This window comes from Lissotriton vulgaris, chromosome 12 (assembly GCF_964263255.1).
Source record: "Lissotriton vulgaris chromosome 12, aLisVul1.2, whole genome shotgun sequence".
In the NCBI taxonomy this organism is placed as follows: Eukaryota; Metazoa; Chordata; class Amphibia; order Caudata; family Salamandridae; genus Lissotriton; species Lissotriton vulgaris.
The window spans coordinates 735,543,861-735,558,502 of record NC_141700.1 but is presented as its reverse complement, the minus strand read 5'-3'; the positions used below and the strand labels follow the sequence as shown (position 1 = coordinate 735,558,502).

General features: G+C 42.7%; 1 protein-coding gene across 1 annotated transcript; it reads right to left on the bottom strand.

Annotated features, from left to right (window-relative positions):
• Nucleotides 1-1,916: 1,916 nt before the first annotated feature.
• On the bottom strand, nucleotides 1,917-4,583 carry RNF227 (ring finger protein 227). The gene is made up of 2 exons (XM_086946581.1): nucleotides 4,128-4,583; nucleotides 1,917-2,647 (listed from the first exon to the last, which is right to left on the bottom strand). Exons 1-2 carry the CDS (start codon nucleotides 4,552-4,554, stop codon nucleotides 2,592-2,594), a joined length of 483 nt encoding a protein of 160 aa, XP_086802707.1. The 5' UTR covers nucleotides 4,555-4,583; the 3' UTR covers nucleotides 1,917-2,591.
• Between the last annotated feature and the right edge of the window lie 10,059 nt (nucleotides 4,584-14,642).

Sequence of the window (14,642 nt, the reverse complement as noted above, 5' to 3'; positions counted from 1 at the left end):
GAAGTTGTTGGGATAGTAAACTACACTATTTTTAATGTTAGCACGCCATCTAGCACAAGTCGATGTAAAGACTTGCGTTGTAATGGCATAGCGTTGTTACATGCGGTCGTTGTAACGACCGCGATGTAACAGCATTGCGGTGTACTGACCGCATTGTTAAGGATGTTGCCCCCACACTAGGTAGCTTACGGTCCCAGTGTGCAAGAGAGAACCCTATGAGGAAGCATGTCACCTTAGGGTGAGTGAGGGTTCTCGTCTTAACACGTGTGTGCGTCTGTCCCTCCCCACTCCCTTTGATTTTCTGGTGATAAGTTGTGAGTTCAGATTATATGGAGGGGTACCATGGTAATAATTCCTCCCTCTAGATCCCCTATAGTGAGATTATACCGAACAGTGTTCAGTTGCATCTTAATGAGGCGGGTGGGACCGCCGGCAAGGTGTCGGCCGGTCCCATGACAGAGTAGGTGTCGGGTGGAAGTGATTCCGCCCATCATCATAATAAGCCCCTAAGTGTATACGGCAAAACATTATTGGGTATTACATTGAGCTGCTGATACCTATATGGACCTTGCTTCTTTGATGTGATACCTCAGAGCAGGTCTGGCACATACTGAGTGACTGATAGTATAGGACCCGTGAAACATTTCCAATCACAAAGTGACTACCTGCACGATGACTAGTTATCATTTGCATGTGTATGAGTATGAGAGCCTGTCTGTGTTTTTCTGCATGAATTGTAATGGGCATGTCTCTCTGTCTCTGTGCTTGTAAATGGATGATGGATGATGGATGTCTGTATGGAGTAATTACTGAGATCTGGGTGAGGCTCTGGCATAATCATGATCCTGACTCTCCTTGCCTTACTGTGGACATCCTGGCCATTATGCTGGTAAGCCTTTTTACAATGTTGACCCTGGCATAATGTGTCCCTCCATGGTGTATTGTGGTACCCCAGGTTTAGCAGCAATGTGAGGAATTCCATCTGCTTGACATGCTTCCAGTGTTATGCTTCAGGATCTATGGCTATTTTGGACTTTGCTATGGCAAGGGAGCTGTCAAGGCCAATGTGCTCTACATGTTCCTATTCCCATGTACATTCTTATACAGCCTAAACCAGTTTCAGAGGTGTTCAGCTGCAACCTAAATTAAAGTAGAACAGGTGAACCCAGTAACTATTAAATTGTTTCTTTTTACTATATTATGTGATGCTATTTATTCTTGGTTAAGCACACATACACCAATGGTTTTGTGGCATAAGCCTGTTTAGTTTTGGGAAGGCAGCTAATCAGGGAACTGTGGTAAAAATCAGCCTGTAAACTTGGCTGCCATTTGTATATTTATAAAAGTATTTCTAATTTGGCCCTGGATTAGGCTCAAATATCTGGTGGAACCGAAGAGGTTAATATAAGTATGAACTGATATATCATTCCAGTGGTGGGGATCTGCTTTTAGAATAAGATGATGTGGCATTCGTTTGCACTCCAGTCACTGTTTAAGCGCTGTCCATTCGCGAGTGATACTCTCACTACTGAAACACAAAGCAATCAAGAAATTACAACTGTGCACGTTTGTAAGAATGCAAGAAGTACAGCTTTAAGAGCATCACAACAGGAGATACATTAGTGGGCTCTGGGAGGGCCAGGGCCCAGCAGTGATGTAGGTTTTGAATGAGATGTCTTGGATGCTATATCTGCAGGTTTCCTCCTCACTATTGACGCATGATACCCAAACTGATGAGGCTAGATTCCTCGAGTTAAACCTAAAAGGTCATCGGTAGTAATGGTTAAGAGAAGCGTAAAAAGGCCCCTAGAGAGGGGTGGACCATCTATAAATGCTGATCATCTATCATAGTAGGTGTGCATTATGCTGCCCTCCAATACCTTCCATCTCTTAAATGAAATAACAATAGAAAAAAGCAATTTTAATGTATCTTTTATTTTCAAAAAGACATTTTGTATCCCCAGATATATTATGTGATAAATAAGACACTATGACAATCATTTCACAGAAATGAGCATCACTGCCTGATGTCAACCGATGAACACAAAGCCAAGATGCTGGTGGCCTTTCAGTACAGTCAATGTCCCAAGAGGAATAGAGGCAGGAAGGTTTATATAAAAAATAAATATTATCTGTACATTAAGAGTGGCTATCCCCTCTGCATTGTCTCTCTGATGAAAAACAACAATGTCATGTTTCTCTTTTTTAACTCCAAACATCATGCATGTTTTAAACCTACTTTCCTTTATATATGTGTACATATATCTCAAGGATTCTGTAGGGTGAGACTGGTTCAAACAGGAGCTTGTTGAAGAGAGCACAAAATATAATGTTCTGCAGGGCTGCAGCATACACTCTTTTCAAGTTCAGCGCCATGAGAGTGAATTGTCTGTAATCGATGGCTGGCTGCAGAGTTGGTAGTGGTTTTGAGATAACTGCAGACTCCTCTGCTGCAGCAAAGAGACCTGTAGCTGGACTTGAATATGTAGTTGCGGAGTTCGTTTATGTGGCACCTCCCTCCAGTCGTGGCCGATGAGTCACAGGAGTGCAGCATGGATGAATGCTATTGTCCTTTTGAATAATTTTGAATTTTAAATTAGGTAGCAAGTCATCAAGGCGAGATCCCTCATGTCGTCATGCCCAAAACCTAGGAAAAGAGAAAAAAACAGAAAAAAGTTGCATGAGTCAACATATGCTAAAAATCTATCCTCTAACAATGCCCCTTTTAGCCTTCTCTACCCTTCCCCTAATAGTGTGACTTCCTTGCACGTAGACCGTTCATTCGATATTTTTACTGTACAATACATAGTGCATGCATCTATGCAATCATGGACTAGACAACTGGTTCCATTCGGCTAGCATGAGTCATACTGGAAAAATGAATGACTCAGTTTTTCACTTTCTCAATTGGAAACAGAGAGAGGTGTGATTAAGCACTTTGTAAAAATGTGCATGATTTGCTCTGTTGTGTGTTTGGTTCCTGAATCTGGGCGTGTTGAGTATTTGTGAATATGATTGCTAAACTATTTCCTGGTAATGTAGCAGCTTTACTGAGAGTGAATAGGGAGATAAACATTTATCTGTGCCTTTTCGATTGTTCCTGTGAAAGTAACGATGGCGTGTGAATGTTCTATAACTATTGATCATACGGGGTAGGTTCTTCCCTTTATAAGCAGCAAGACTTCTATCTAAAAATCTGCTTTGGCCTAATCAAGGCCAGAATAAAGGTAATTTATAATTTGGATTTCCCCTTTTGGTACTTTTTCTGTGAAGCAATTAAGCTTTGTAAAGACAAACACTGATCAGCTGGTGTAGCCTCCTCCTTGTCCCTGTTTTGCTTTCCCGCCCCCCACCAGAAAGTCTGTTGTGTACTGAATCTATTTGGCACCCCTCTTCAGGTTCCCTCCTCTCTTCTGTAACCTCTTCCTCTTGTATAGTGCTGTCTTCTTTTGTAGCTAGGTTCATACGATATAAATCAACTACAAAAAAATAACCTCGTAGGGAGCACAGGGGGGTGCATCGGAGGTCACATGCCAATTTGGTGAGACTTTCTTATTTCAGCAACAAAATGTTAATGGGTACAGAGAGCTCAGTACCAAATGTATTGGAAAAAAGGGAACGTTAGAAAGATTAAAGAATGGCTTTTCCTACATTCGTGAGCCCTTGAAAGTCTTGCAAATAATTGGTAATAATAACTAATTAGCATATGTAATGAAATCATTTAAAGTGATGCCACACAACCTTTTTACCTAAAAGAAGACATGAGAAATTAAAGCAACCCCAAAAAGTTAAGTACATAAAATAACACCAAAACATCACCAGAGCATTCTCAAGGCTCACTAAAATACATATGTTTTTTTAAACCTTTAAATTTGAGGTTACATTGTAATGTCAAAATTGTTTTAAACATGTTGGCTGCACATTAGTTTGAATTAAGATTTGCAGATTTTGGGAAGAGAGTTTAAATTTAACATTCAGGGTGCAAAAAGGCGTATAATAATACAACCACTGGTGGTCACAGAAAGAGAGTCTTGAAGACCTGACTGGACTCCTCCTGTCTGACTTCTCACTCTTCAAGGCCCAGTGCCATCCCTCATTCCCCCACCATATGACGCCACTCATGTTACCTTGGCGACGCGTGGTCCGCGCAGGCGTCCTGTTATCTCTTCCTCGCACTAGCTTCTTCAGCGCTCTCCAGGGCTTCCACTTCCCCGCGGTGGGTACCTCTGTGTCATCCAGGGCTGTACTGGGGGACTCGTCCTGCTCTTCCCCAGGCAGGGGGTCCGGGCCAAGTTTCTCCCAAAGGCCCAAGTCCAGGGGCATGGACGTCACGTCACTGTGGCGACACCCGCAGTCCAGCGGCGTGGGAGCGCGGCAGAAGGGGCACGTGACGCGCACACCCTTTTGACGCTGTTGACTGCACGTGGCCAGCATCTCGCAGAGGCAGCGCGTGCAGAGGGCATGGCCGCAGGGCAGGCAGCGGGGCGCGTGCCCACTTCTGTCATAGCGCATGAAGCAGATGGGACAGTCCGAATCTCGCTCAAGCTCGGGCATTTTCGTTCGGAGACTCGGGGGAAGACGGATGTTAAACTGACTTCATGCACGGCCGAGCATGCTTTATACTTGGTCACGGACACAGCCTCCTCCCCTCAGACTCTGTCCCCTCCCTTCTGGCCTGCTGCCCACACTTCCTTACTCCATAGAAACACAAACACACCCACTACGCGTGGGCACGGGACGGTGTCGAGGCCGTGGCGCCTCGCCAAAACCGCGCAGGAGAAGTGCAGACAAAAGGTCCAACAGCGGAAATTCCATAGCGCTTAAACTGCTACAGCCTTATTAAAACTTTTAGACTGTAAAAAGGCTCCACTTGAGAATTACAGTTCGAGCAATTGACCCAGAACTTTAAACCAAGGAAAACGTGTATTAAGCAATTAGAAAAATTACCGTAAACCACATCCAAACATAAATAAATAATAATTATAGAACATTATAAGTTTCTTTTCTATTACATAAAGCCGGTAAACATTGACCCTTAGCTATCTAGTAACACATCCAAAATCAGACAGATGTTTGAAATTCCCCATATCTGTACATACATAAACAGGCAACATAAAAAAATGTCTGCAATGTTTTAAGGGCTTTTAATTGAGAGATTGTCTGATTTTTCTGAGCTCTTGTAGCAGCTAGCATCCAGGGCTGGCCTTGGGTATGGGCAAGCTGGGTCCAGGCCCTATGCGCCAATATTCTGAGGGACGCAGCTGGGAGCTGCAGGACTTAAAAGCAGCTTGTCCATCCCACTTGGTCTCAATCGGGTCCATTAAAGACTTTCTAATCAGCCCTTAATGTACCTCATCATAATTGTTAGCACCCTATCAACCCCCTGCCCTCCCCCATCTTCCTCACACCTCCTGCCGTCACACCACAACATTCTCGGCCGCCACAACAAACACCAAATTTTCTTTCCACCCAGGGAGCTGTCCTGGGCAATCTGATTTCTGGCATGACTTGCATGCAGCACCAATGCAAGTTTCTCTCACACATGGAACACGTTCAGCATTCACAACACATGTCCCAGCTCCTCTTACACAGAGAAGGGCACTGCACAGCCAGCACCAATGCCACCCAGCAGCGGCTGCTAAGAGACACGGGTGGTGAGATGAAATAAAACTAAACCACTTACCTGAAAATAACCGGGCGCTGCCTCTCCTCCCTCCTCTTCTTCCTGTTTCCGGTTCGGTACCAGGAAACTCTTGGGCTCCCAGGCTCCCCTGAGCCAATAACAGCGCTGCAAATTGGTCTGAGCACTGTGTGTCCATGCTTAGATGGAGAATGGGAGGCTGGGCATGTTCCTCACCAGGCTGTGTAATGCAGCCTGATGGGGAAAATGCAAAGTGCGCATGACTGTTTGGCTGGCCCAAGAGGGCCGGACAAGCAGTCCTGTGCATTTAGGGAGTGCAAACCACACCTTCCCCTTCTCTGGCCAGCCCCGCCCCAAGAGTCACTGACTGCAATAGGAAAACGAAAATGATAATAACGATACATTATTATGATTTTATTTTACCTTTTGTTCAGTGGGGCGACGCTCCACAGCCTTTGTGGAGGAGCCACCACTAATGCCACCCTTTCTCTTACCCTGAACAGGCAATGCACTGGAGAGTAGCGACGCAAGCCCACCTTGCATACAGGCAGTAGTGAAAGCTTCACTCCCACATGGAACACGTACAGCACTCGCACCAAATGTCCCAGATTCTCTCATACAGAGTAGGACACTGCACAGCCAACACAAATGCCACCCTCTCTCGCCCACGAAACGGCACTGCCCAGGAGGGCAGCGGCACAAGCCCACCTTACATACAGACAGTATTGCAAGCTTCTCTCACACATGAAACACATACAGCACTCGCAGCACATGTCCCAACTCCTCTCACAGAGAAGGAAACTGCACAGCCACCACAACGCCCCTTCTGCCCTCAGAACAAACACCACATTTTCTTTCCGCCCAGGGCTCTGTCCTGGTCAATCTGGTATAGAGCTAGCACATACAGGTCAGAGCTTAAAACACACGTTAGTCAGATACAGATATTGATTAAAACACTGAAACCTCAAAGCCTTGAGACTGAGTTCCTTAGACATGGGAGCCTCACAGCCCGAGCTCTGTTAGACCTGGCATCATTGGAGTGAGTCTCCCTTCCATTTTTACTGATTGCCTTCTCTGTTTTTGATATGTTTTGCTGCTTATATGCTTTGGGCACTGTGCCACTGCTATTCAGTGCCACAGTGCAGGTGCCCCCTATGTTAAATTGATGTACTAATTAATGATTCCATGATTGGATTATTTGATTTTCTTGTCAGACCCTAGTACAGTGCACCATGTGTGCCCAGGGCTTGTAAATCAAATGCTGCTGGTGGACTTGCAGCACTGGTTGTGCCACCCAGAGAAGCAGCTTGTAAAGTGTGTCTCAGGCTTGCCATTGCAAGGCCTGTGTGAAGCCTGTGACTGCCATGTCGACTTGGCAGGTGCACCCACTTGCCAGTCCCTAAACGGTCCCTTTGCCTCATATCAGACACCCCTATGGTAGGCCCAAGGGCAGGGTGCATTTTAAGTATAAGGTAGGACATGCCCTGATGTGTGTAGCATGTCCTAATAGTGAATTACAACCTTTTCGTTTTTCACTATTGCAAGGCTACCTGTTCTCCATAGGCCAGAATGGGCAGTTAGATTATTACATCTTATGATCCCTAACTGACTCAGGGAATATGGTAGAAATTTGAATTTAGTATGCCTGAACTCAGAATGATAAAACGAGCCTTTTAGTAAAGTTGGTTTTAACATTCTGTGTTTGAAAATACCACTTTTAGAAAGTAGGTATTTTCTTGTCTAACTATCCACAGCCTGCCTCTGCTAGGTTGTGTATTCCTTGTCTGGAGTTTGAGTGACAGGGCTGGGGGATTCCAGGAGACAGATTGAGTCAGCCCAGTGATGAATAGGGAGATCTGCATCTAGATGGGAGGGAGGAGTTGCACCTGGGATCTGAATAGGCCTGGGCCTTCCCTCCACAATGTTGGCTCCACCTCCTGGGGTGGGGCTGATGTCTCTGCCCTGCTCTGTGAAAGAAGAGAAGGAATCATGTCAACAAAGTGCTCTAGGGCTGTGCTTTCCCTCCACAATGCTGGCTGCAATTCATGTGGGATCTGATGTTTCTGCCCTGCACTGTGAAAGGAAAGAAGGAGTCCTGTAAACAAAGTGCTCAAGAACTGGTTTGGACTGGGCAAAGGCCCATCTGCCTTCAGAGAACAAAGAGAAAAGTAGTATAAATATTGGGACTCAGACCCAAGAACTTTAGATCACTTCTGGGAACAAGACAAACCTTTTGCCAAGGAGAAGAACCAAGGAAGCTGCAGGAGTTTTGGACTGCCCCTCTGCCAGTGTGCTGTTTGCTGGGTTGGCCTGCAGTGGTTTCTTTATTGCCAAGGAAAAGGAGAAGTAATTTTTTTATGACTTTCATCATCTTACAGAATATTCTCCAAGGGTTTGAATTTGTGTTTGCCTCCTGCTGAAGTCTCAGGGACAAAATACTTCATCTCTAGCTCCCCCCTGAATTTCCTTGCTGGGAATTCTACCTGCAGAAACCTGCATGTCGCTGGGAGCTGGAAGCGCGACGCAACGAGAAGAAGCGTGACGCCGCCGCAGCTGAAATTGTCGCACCGCCGGAAAAGCGTGTCGCCGCTGTATATCCCAGAAAGCGTGCCTTCGTCAAAGCTGCCTGCTGTCGCATCACCGGAGAAGCGTGACGCCATCGAGAGGGTCGCTGTCCCATCACCGGAGAAGCGCGTCGCAGGGCCTGTCGTGGCTCCAAAGTACAGAGTCGACGCAAGGCTGCTAGGGCGTCTATGCATCGTCATCGCCTCATCGTATCAAGGGTGCCATCTTCTTGCATCGCATCAGGTTGTCGCATCGCATCGAGGCGTCATCTTGCGCATCGCAACCGGGCCGCAGGCCGAGAATCTACGCATCACTCCCGCATCGGTAAGGATCACAACGCATCCCCTACTCTGCGCAAGCATTGAGGTGCAATGCATCATCTCCCCCGGAGCACGGAACCAACGCATCTCCCTTTGCGAGCCTTTTTGTTCATTTTGCGTTACGCATCCAGGTAATTTGTTGAGAACTGTGTCGCATTTATCATCAACTTGAACTAAGTAAATTTTTAAGTCAATCTTAAGTACAGTATTGTGGATTTTTGTCGTTTGTGGTCTTGTGTTAAGTCTATATAAAGAATACTTATTTTTATAAAACCTGTGTTGTGTCCATCTGTAGTGTTTTCACTGATTTACTGTGTATATTCACAAATGCTTAAAGCACTGCCTCTGAGATAAGCCTGTCTGCTCGTGCTAAGCTACCAAGGGGGTGAGCCGGGGTTATCTAGGAGTGTAATCCCCGGTAAACAGACAAAATATTGACTATAAAATATCGAATGGACATAATATCGAGTACAACAAAAAGGGTGGACAGAATATCGAATGGACAGAATATAGACATCAAAAATATCGTTTTGAAGGTAAGTAATGTAATATCGAATTTTAAAATATAGTCAAAATATCGAAGTATATAATATAGGTTGATTAAAATATCGAACATTTAATAATATCAAATTTGTTATAGAGTATTTTATGTGTTAAAAGTGTATTAATGTTATAATGTAATTTAATTAATGAATTTATTGTTATTTAAATTTTGCGTAATTTTATTCTGTTGCGGGTTGTGGGTTTATAGGGGAATAGGGTGGGAAGTAATGTAATTATAATTAATTAAATATGTAAATTTATTTATTGGTATTTGTTTATAATTAATTGTTAATTAATTTTTATTTTGGAATTAATTACATTTTAATTGGCAATTAATTTTATTTAATTGATTAATTGATAATTATGTTAATTTAACTAATTTAATTTCTGTAGCGGGTTGTGGGTTTACAGGGGAATAGGGTGGGAAGTAATGTAATTATAATTAATTAAATATGTAAATGTATTTATTGGTATTTTTTCATAATTAATTGTTAATTAATTTTTATTTTATAATTAATTACATTTTAATTGCCAATTAATTTTATTTAATTGATTAATTGATAATTATGTTAATTTAACTAATTTAATTTCTGTGGCGGGTTGTGGGTTTATAGGGGAATAGGGTGGGAAGTAATCTAATTATAATTAATTAAATATGTACATTTATTTATTGGTATTTGTTTATAATAAATTGTTAATTAATTTTTATTTTGTAATTAATTACATTTTAATTGCCAATTAATTTTTTTTAATTGATTACTTGATAATTATGTTAATTTAACTAATTTAATTTCTGTAGTGGGTTGTGGGTTTATAGGGGAATACGGTGGGAAGTAATTTAATCATAATTAATTAAATATGTTAATTTATGTAGTGTTCTTTATTTATAATTAATTGTTAAATAATTGTTATTTGGTAAAAATTAAAATTTTCACTGAGAATTCATTTTATTAAATTGATTATTTGATAATTATGCTAATTTTACTAATTTATTTTCTGTAGTGGGTTGTGGGTTTATAGGGGAATAGGGTGGGAAGTAATTTAATTATAACTAATTACATATGTTAAATTTTTGGGGGTATTTATTACATTTTAATTGTTAAGTACAGTTTTTAATTACTAATTAATCAATTGTTAATTTGTAATTAATTAGTATTAATAAATAAATAATTGTAATGATTAAATTAAATTAGCATTTGTAAATAATATATTAAATTTGTAATTACATTTTATTAAAAAAATTATAGATATGAATATATATATATATATTTAAATAATATATGAAGTATCTACTTTCCCTACTGTTGCACTCACTGGAGTGGGAATAGTAATTTTTACCCCTACGCTATCCAACGCTTTCCCTACTGTTGCACTCTCTGGAGTGGGAATAATACGTTTTACCCCTACGCTATCCAACCCTTTCCCTACTGTTGCACTCTCTGGAGTGGGAATAGTAATTTTTACCCCTACTCTATCCAACGCTTTCCCTACTGTTGCACTCTCTGGAGTGGGAATAGTAATTTTTACCCCACGATATCCAACGCTTTCCTTACTGTTGCACTCTCTGGAGTGGGAATAGTAATTTTTACCCCTACGCTATCCAACGCTTTCCCTACTGTTGCACTCTCTGGAGTGGGTATAGTAATTTTTACCCCTACGCTATCCAACGCTTTCCCTACTGTTGCACTCTCTGGAGTGGGTATAGTAAGTTTTACACCTACGCTATCCAACCCTTTCCCTACTGTTGCACTCTCTGGAGTGGGAATAGTAATTTTTACCCCACGCTATCCAACGCTTTCCTTACTGTTGCACTCTCTGGAGTGGGAATAGTAATTTTTACCCCTATGCTATCCAACGCTTTCCCTACTGTTGCACCCTCTGGAGTGGGAATAGTAAGTTTTACACCTACGCTATCCAACCCTTTCCCTACTGTTGCACTCTCTGGAGTGGGAATAGTAATTTTTACCCCTACGCTATCCAACGCTTTCCTTACTGTTGCACTCTCTGGAGTGGGAATAGTAATTTTTAGCTCTACGCTATCCAACGCCTTATCTATTGTTGTAGTCCCTGGAGTGGGAATAGTAATTTTTACCCCTACGCTATCCAACCCTTTCCCTACTGTTGCACTCTCTGGAGTGGGAATAGTAATTTTTACCCCTACGCTATCCAACGCTTTCCCTACTGTTGCACTCTCTGGAGTGGGAATAGTAATTTTTACCCCTACGCTATCCAACGCTTTCCCTACTGTTGCACTCTCTGGAGTGGGAATAGTAAGTTTTACCCCTACGCTATCCAACCCTTTCCCTACTGTTGCACTCTCTGGAGTGGGAATAGTCATTTTTACCCCTAAGCTATCCAACGCTTTCCCTACTGTTGCACTCTCTGGAGTGGGAATAGTAATTTTACACTTCCACTATCCTACGGTAATATTATTTGATATTTTTTAAATATATTATGTTACTTTATTTATATTTTTTAACAAATATGATTGGAATTTGTTTTATAACTTTCATTAATTATTTAATTATTATAAGGTAATTTAAGTATTTTAAAGTATATTTTAGTAAATAATTTTTAATATTAATTTAATTTAACATTGTTTTTAATAATGTCGATATTTTTACAACCTATATTTTTGTAAACAATATTTTTTACTCAATATTTTTCTACTTACCTGTTTGTAGATACAAAGTCGATATTCTGTCTGTCGATATTTTTTTGGCGATATTTTTGGTAGTCGATATTATGTCCCTCGATATTATGTCAGTGATCCGTAATCCCCGTATCCTGACTTAGAAGTAAGGGTCTCTATTTGGACAAAGGTGAAAACCATTGCCAACTAGAGACCCCCAGATCTAACAAGCGCCAATACCTAAAATACATCTGACTTACAATCCACAAAACTCAAACCCATAAGCTCATATGGTTCACTGCCTGAACCAAATAACAAAAGCCCCACAAAGGAGAAAGCTGGAGCCTAAAACTCACATACCTTGCAGTCTGATGGAGCTCAGAACCTAAAACACACCTGCCATAAACTCTCACTGCTCAGAAATCTAAATAAGTACTATCAGAGGTGCTACACTAGTGCACCTAGCATACATTCTGTTACTCTATTAAAAGAGCTTTTGGTCCAATGGTAAACCTTTTATTCTGTACTTATAAAAGGCTGTTGGTGGCGGTCCCACCATCATCATAATCGGACCCCTTGTGCTTTATCCCTCCTAACCAGGAATAAAGTGACAGTGCTCCACCTTTAAACATGGCTAAATTGTCCTATTGCAAATTGGCACACTTAATTTACCTATGAGTTCCTAAAATATGGTGTAGAAAGTTCACCCAGGGCCTGGAAGTTAAATGTCACTTGTGGACTGTAGCACTAATGTGCTACCCACTTTAGTGCCAGTGCAAATATCTTTGCAGGCCTACTCTGTGTAGCCTGACTGCTCCAGTGCGACCTCTCAAAATAACACTTTTTAAGAGGTAAATACCTCCCTTTTAAATATGAAATCATCCCTGTGTAATCCTTATAGCCCACAAGGCACGGTGTTTAAAAGTGGGACAGGGAACAATTTGATATTATTTTGCCCCTACAGTGACAGAGCCCTAAAAGCTATTTTCACTGTGGCCAGCCTAGCTGTCCTATGTAGAAAATGTGAGCACAGATTAAAACACTGAGGGCCTGACTATGACTTTGGCGGTCCTCCGCTGGCATTGCCGTGCTGGCAGGTGGACCGCCAAGGCCGGGGTCAGACCGCCCGGCAGTTTATGATTGTGATCCAGGTCGGGTGGGCAGAGCGGCTGTGGTCTCACTGCGGAGGTCTGTGAGACTCATAGGAGAGTCTCACATGCAGACCGCCGCCGTGAGAGCGCCTACTGCAGATTACTTCACAGCGTGGCATGTACCATGTCGTGCATGCCAGTCCATGCAGGAAAGAGGGTGGAATTCTAGGAGGGCACAGCATGTGCCCCCCGCATGCACTCCCATGCCCAGAGGCAGCATAGGGGCCTGTTAGGGCCTCCTTATTTGTCTCTCTGCCACCCTTTTCATGGCAGGCTCACAGCTGTGAAAAGGATGGTAGAAAGACAACTCTGAATATGCTCAGCAGTGCCACTGCACCACTGCCAGCATATTTCTACCTCTCACTGCTGTGCCACCGCCACAGGATCCAGGATCATGGGCAAACGCAGCAGTCCTGAGGTGGTCCAACTGCCACACTCCTAATACTGCGGATGGGCCCGCAGTGTGGCAGTGGTTGGACCACCACCACACGTTTGGCGTCATAATCAGGCCCTAATAGTGTATCTTGGGAAAGGGACCAACTAGAAAAATAATGAAGCAACTAATGGTATTAGTTAATAAAAATTCAATTTGATGGTGAATAGGACTTTGAATAAATGATAAGAAAAAGTGACTTTTAAAAAGTTACTTTTTCCCTAACAAAAGTTGTGGGAGACTAATTTGTACACCTGCCAACTCATACAATGCCACAGTGTGTCAACAATTTCAGATCCCTCCAGATGGTCACGAGGTGAAGAGCTGAAATCACATAGAGGCTGAGAAGACAAGCTGGAAACTACTCCACTAAGTGGTTTTCCACCTTGCCTTTGGAGGCCTTACGCATGGACCCAGGACATTAGCGTCCATGACCTTTTTTGGGGGGAGTGGACGTAGGGATTGTTGGGCGCAGAGTGACTCTTAGCTCCTATCACAAGGCCTCTCCCCTTCAAGGCCCTACCTCCTCCTCACATGGTGAAATATATTTATAGGTTGGCAGGTCTGAATTTGCCTTTACTCTCAAGCAATTTTCAACATGTCAGAAGCCGAGAAAGAGGCATGAGCACACCATAGGCTGACCCGAAAGGGCAGAGACTATTCTTCTGAGTTCAATAGAGTTTGCAGGTTGGGGGCTGTGGGCATTCTGCAACACCACAGTGTCAAATCCTGCCTGAGAGGCCTGTTGTGTCACATGTAAAACTTTGGCACACGTGAAAGAGAGAACACAGAGTGCCACTACAATTCTTGTGTGTCCCCTGTGTGGTTCCTGAAGGATCTTGATTTTGTCCTACCAGGCTTCTGTCTAGGTTTGTTTTGGTTACAATGCTTGCTTCAAACTGAATTTTAGTGTTAAATGCAGAGAGTGAGGACACTAGGGATTACCACAGTGTATTCCCCTACCCAACCACACTCCTGACAGCTCAAGTTTAGTATGACCTAAGATTTTCACCATCTTGAAAATGTAAACACATGGTATATTGGCCCTATTTGCAGTTAGGGAAACATGAACTATTGAAACAGTGGATAGGGTTGCTCCCTGGAACTTTTAACCCATTAGTTAGGGAGTGTCCATGAGTCACCACCCATCCATTTGCTAGTGCCAGGCATAAATGTGCCCCCCTCAAGACATTTGAACAGAACACTTTATAGACCTAAGGAATAACAGAAGAGGACTAGACCTGCTGTCTATGAATGACTGGATCTGCTTGCCTTTGTAGCCAGGACAAAGAAGTGAATGCCAAGGTTCAGTTGTCTGACCTCCTTTGTGGTTACATGGACACAACATGCAGCCTTT

What these genes read in the sequence shown, in the direction of transcription:
- RNF227 (XM_086946581.1), bottom strand. Translation starts at nt 4,554, where the DNA reads ATGCCCGAGCTTGAGCGAGATTCGGACTGTCCCATCTGCTTCATGCGC. An exon ending in GCGGACCACGCGTCGCCAAG is followed by an intron (nt 2,648 to 4,127) that starts GTAACATGAGTG and finishes CTCTTTTCCTAG; the next exon opens with GTTTTGGGCATGACGACATG.